General features: G+C 67.4%; 2 protein-coding genes across 2 annotated transcripts; one reads left to right on the top strand and one right to left on the bottom strand.

The window, feature by feature from the left end:
- The first annotated feature begins 796 nt into the window (after positions 1 to 796).
- Positions 797 to 2,294, top strand: CALML6 (calmodulin like 6). Its single transcript, XM_006903912.2, has 5 exons — positions 797 to 829; positions 1,541 to 1,715; positions 1,811 to 1,955; positions 2,028 to 2,128; positions 2,196 to 2,294. The coding sequence occupies exons 1-5, from the start codon at positions 827 to 829 to the stop codon at positions 2,240 to 2,242; spliced, it is 471 nt and encodes a 156-aa protein (XP_006903974.1). The 5' UTR covers positions 797 to 826; the 3' UTR covers positions 2,243 to 2,294.
- A 523-nt stretch (positions 2,295 to 2,817) lies between these two features.
- On the bottom strand, positions 2,818 to 4,523 carry TMEM52 (transmembrane protein 52). Its single transcript, XM_015589922.2, has 5 exons — positions 4,455 to 4,523; positions 4,325 to 4,368; positions 4,172 to 4,213; positions 3,354 to 3,532; positions 2,818 to 3,253 (listed from the first exon to the last, which is right to left on the bottom strand). Exons 1-5 carry the CDS (start codon positions 4,521 to 4,523, stop codon positions 3,075 to 3,077), a joined length of 513 nt encoding a protein of 170 aa, XP_015445408.1. The 3' UTR covers positions 2,818 to 3,074.
- Between the last annotated feature and the right edge of the window lie 43 nt (positions 4,524 to 4,566).

Raw genomic sequence — 4,566 nt, forward strand, 5'->3', positions numbered from 1 at the left:
GCTGCCCCGGGGCGGGGGGGGGTTGGTGCCTGCGTCTCAGGACTGAGCACAGTGTGCGGGTGTGTGCGGCTGTGGCGTCTCCTCACTGAACAGCCTGGCACGCAGCTCCCTCGGGAGCCAGCTTTGTGGTTCTGAGTGGAAGAGAGGTCAGATTTCCCCAAGGAATCTCAGAATAGCCCCAGACTGCCCGGAGGAAACCTGGCCTGGCCTCCTGGTGGCCAGTCTGGCCTTTGGTCCTGCCTGTTCTGCCCCTTTGCCCCTGGCCATGTGCAGCTGTCTGCCCGTGGACAGTGGACTCCCAGCCCTCTGCACAGGGTGGCCAGAGGTGCCCGAATGCGTCGCAAATACCTGTCTGGTGCTGGGCCCACATAGACGTGAGGGCGTTACCTGACCAGGTGGGCATCCAAGAACCCTCACAAACAAGCACTGCTGGCCCTTGTGGTGGTCCCACCGTGGATGGCAGGAGGACAGTGACATGGTGAAGAGGGAGCAGCCTGCGTCCGAGGCGTCCATCCTCGCTGAGGCCCCTGGAAGGCTAAGGCTGGGCTGGGGCCCTTGGCTGGGACCCAGGGTCTGAGGGAGGCCTCCGGGGAGAGGGGATGTCCAGCCTGAGGACAGCCAGGAAGAGGCCCTGTGGGGGAGGGCCACACCTATCCCAAAATAGGGCCAGCAGAATCTCCTGGCCATAAAAGGCTCTTAGAGCCTGGACCCCGGGGACCCCAGGCAGCCGGGCCCAGCTAAAACCCAGCTGCCACCTCTGCCCCTCACGCTCTGCCCACAGCAGTGCCAGCGCCACCCTGCAGTGCCCTCTCAGCCAGCCCCAGACATGGTGAGGCTGTTCGCGGCGTCCGGCGGAGTCCCTGGTGGGTGGGTTGGCTGGCTGGCAGAGTGGGAGCTGAGGGGCAGGGCCCCCAGGCTCAGGGGTCCTCTGGGGTCATGCCGGAAGGTGTGGGGGTCTCTGAGAAGGAAGCTCAGCGAGGCCGGGCAGAGAGGACAGAGTGGGGGGTCAAGGCCGAGCCCTGGGGCACTGACACTGGCCTTGCTCGGGGGGCCGGGGCAGAGCGGCACTTTCTGAAAGCTGCCACGGAAGTGACCACGTGCTGGACCATCCCTCCAGGATGCTGGAGCTGGCTGGGCCGAGGACTCTGCCCCCGGCCTGTCTTCCAGGCCCGGTCTCCGTGCAGGCCCGGAAGCCCCTGCCCGGGACCCGTCACCTGGCCCGGGCTCAGGCTCCTCGCCGGCCCTCACCTCGTGTGCGGGGCCGTGGGGGCTGGCACTGACCTCCCCCCACCCGCAGCCCCCGCCGCTCCCCATGGGGCTGGCCTGTGCCCTGGCCTGTGCCCCATACCTGGCCCGCCTCGAGGGCCTCCCCTGGGAGGCCTGCACGTCCCGCACGACCCATCGTGTGTACGCCGTGTCTGGGAGCCGGCTCTGGGCTGCGGCCCTGGAGGGTGGCTGTGCCATGCGACCCGGGGCCTCCACCCACCCCCCGACCGAGGGGCGGGGGGCCCCGTGAAGCTGGGCCGGCGTGTCCCCGCAGTCGGAGCGTCTGACGGCCGAGCAAGTCAAGGAGTACAAGGGCGTCTTCGAGATGTTTGACGAGGAGGGCAACGGAGAGGTCAAGACGGGGGAGCTGGAGCGGCTCATGAGCCTGCTGGGCATCAACCCCACCAAGAGCGAGCTGGCCTCCATGGCCAAGGACGTGGACAGAGACAGTGAGGCCGGCCGGGCCCGGGCGGGTCGCCTGTGTTGCGGGGGGCTGTGCCGGCCTGCCCTCACGCGGGCCTGGCCTGCTGCTTGCTCCTCGCAGACAAAGGCTTCTTCAACTGCAACAGCTTCTTGGCCCTGATGGGCGTTTACTGGGAGAAGGCCCAGAACCAGGAGAGCGAGCTGAGGGCGGCTTTTCGTGTCTTCGACAAGGAGGGCAAGGGCTACATCGACTGGGACACGCTCAAGTAGGGCCGGGACGGCGGGGCGGGTGAGGGCGGGCGCCCCGTGGGCCGCCACTCAGTTCGAGGGGCCCGTAGGTACGTGCTCATGAACGCGGGCGAGCCCCTCAACGAGGTGGAGGCTGAGCAGATGATGAAGGAGGCCGACAAGGACGGGGACGGGACCATCGACTACGAGGGTGAGCAGGGGAGCCGGGAGCCTGTGGCTGGGCCTGCTGGGCTGCTGACCTGTCCCTCTGCTCCCAGAGTTCGTGGCCATGATGACCGGAGAGTCCTTCAAGCTGGTCCAGTAGCAGCAGCTGCTTCTGCCATGGGAGGCTGCCCGAGCAAGGAAGGCTGCTGCCCACGTTGTCACCCACCATGCCACCCACCCCACCCCACCCCACCCCAGCAAATGGCCAATAAACGCTCCAGCCAGACTCGTGTGTGCATCACTGTCCCCAGCCTGACAAAGGCGTGGGTGTGGAGAAGGGAAAGGGTTTTCCTGGGTCGAGCATGGCACACAGCCCGTCACTTCTGCTGTGACACCTGATAGCACCCACACGGCCCAGCTCTGGGCTCCGACGGCTGCCTGAGGCCAGGCCAGGCAGAGGCAAGGCCTAGGCACCCCTCCCCCCGCCCGCCTGCACCAGGGCGGCTGCCCACGGCCCCTCCCGGAGCCCGCTCCTACAGGCAGAGACCGCTTACATACAAATTTTATTCTCTCTCCAAAAACCATGGCACCTTGGGCCTGTGGGGCTCCCTTGGGGCTGAGGGCCTGCTGGGCTGGGCTAGGGACTGGGGCTGAATGTAGCGGCCTGTGTGTGTGCGCGCGCGTGTGTGTGTGTGTATGTGTGCGCGTGCACGCGCATGTGTGTATGTGGCCAACACAGGGCCTGCCGGTTGGGCTGCCTGGCGTTACATAGCAACGAGGCCAGGGCTGCAGCAATGTGCTGGACGTCTGGTCTTCCCAGGGGGAAGGATGGTGAGGGTGGACTGGGGAGTCTGTGAGCACGAACGAGGTGGCCGGTGGCCTCGGGAGCTTAGGAGAGCCTATGCACCCCCTCCGAGGGGCACCGGGGCTGCAGCTGGCAGCGATGGGTCCAGGAGGGGTCTCTAAGCCTGAGGCCCCACAAGGGGACTAGACTATTGAGAGGGGGGTGGCTCTTTCTGTCTGGGTTTGGCCATCTTGACAGCCTCGTCATAGGAGGGCGGCAGCTCAGGGGCGCAGAGGCTGTAGGCAGGAGGGGTCACGGAGTCAAGGTCCAGCCCCACAAAGGGCAGGGGCAGCCGCATGCCGGCCAGGTGCTGCACGGAGCTGCAGGCTGCAGGGGACCAGAGTGTGTTTGTGGGCATGGGCCTGGCCCTCACCCGCCCCCAACACGCTTGCAGGCAGGGAGGCCACCAAGCCAGCTGTGCACTCACAGGTCACAGTGCTGTGTGCAGGGCTGTCACTGTCCACAGGGACGATGGTCAAGTCGCAAAGCTGAGGTGCCGATGGCAGGTGTGGCTGGGTGTGTGCCCGCTTCCGGAGGCAGCAGAACCGGACACAGCTGGCCGTGACCCCACACAACAGCAGCAAAAGGGCGGCCAGCAGGATAAGCCTGGGCACAGAGGAGCAGGACCCTACCACTGGGCTGACCCCCGGTCCACTGGGGACCGTTCCTGGGGGTACTTATGGCCCAGCCACCCAAGGCAGGAAGATCGACAGGATAAAAGAAAACCGGACAATGTCTTTCCAGGCCGGAGGCCTTCTTCCTGGCCAGAGCTGGGCCTGAGCAGCTGTCCCACCCAGGCCTCCTGCTGCTGGGCCCGTCCTGGCTGTCTCTCCAGCGCTGGCCACAAGTGGCCTTGGGCTCACTCCCAGGACACCCTGTCCTGGGCTGACTTCACACTCCTATTCCCAGACCAACGGCCATGTTCGCAGGGGACTCCCTCAGGAGAGAGGAAGGGGGAGTGGGAGGTGGGCTGGCACCTCTGGAGGGAAGCCCTGCCAAGAGCCAGGGGTGCCCGGAGCTGTGCGGGGCTGGGGCAGGACCCACAGGGGAGACCGCTCCTGCTGCTGGGGCCAGAAGGCTGCTGAGGGCCCCAGCGCCTTCCCGCGGGGAAGGGGACACTGCTGGTGACTCCTTGGCGGTACGGCAGGGTTGAAGGGTAGTGGGTTAAGGGGGAGGAGGGGGCAGGATCTGATGGGCTTGGCCCCAGGGAGGACCGTCGGACCCGGCGCCGCGGCCTCCACTTACCCCACGTGCCACAGGCTGCTCCAACGGGCCTGGGGAGGGCACCTGCGGGGACAGCGGCACCTGGAGCAAGCGGGGCAGAGTCCGGCCGACCGCCCCGCCCTCGCCTCCCCGCAGGGCGGGGCCAGGCTCCCTCTCCCCTGGCCCCCGACTTACTGGTCGGAGGGGTCGCAGCTGCCGTCCGCGAATCCCAGCGCCACCTGTGAGTACAGGGGTGCGTTCGGGCCGGGACGCACAGAGCGCAGACCCGCCCTGCGGAGCCCGAGCCGAGCGCCCGGCGACCCACCTGCGGCAGCAGCAGGAGCGGCAGCAGCAGCTGCAGGAGCCCGCGGGAGGCCGATGGCCCCGCAGACATGCTCGACAAGGACCCGCAGCGCTACCTCGGCGGCCCGCCGCTT

Source organism: Pteropus alecto, unplaced genomic scaffold, assembly GCF_000325575.1.
Source record: "Pteropus alecto unplaced genomic scaffold, ASM32557v1 scaffold700, whole genome shotgun sequence".
In the NCBI taxonomy this organism is placed as follows: Eukaryota; Metazoa; Chordata; class Mammalia; order Chiroptera; family Pteropodidae; genus Pteropus; species Pteropus alecto.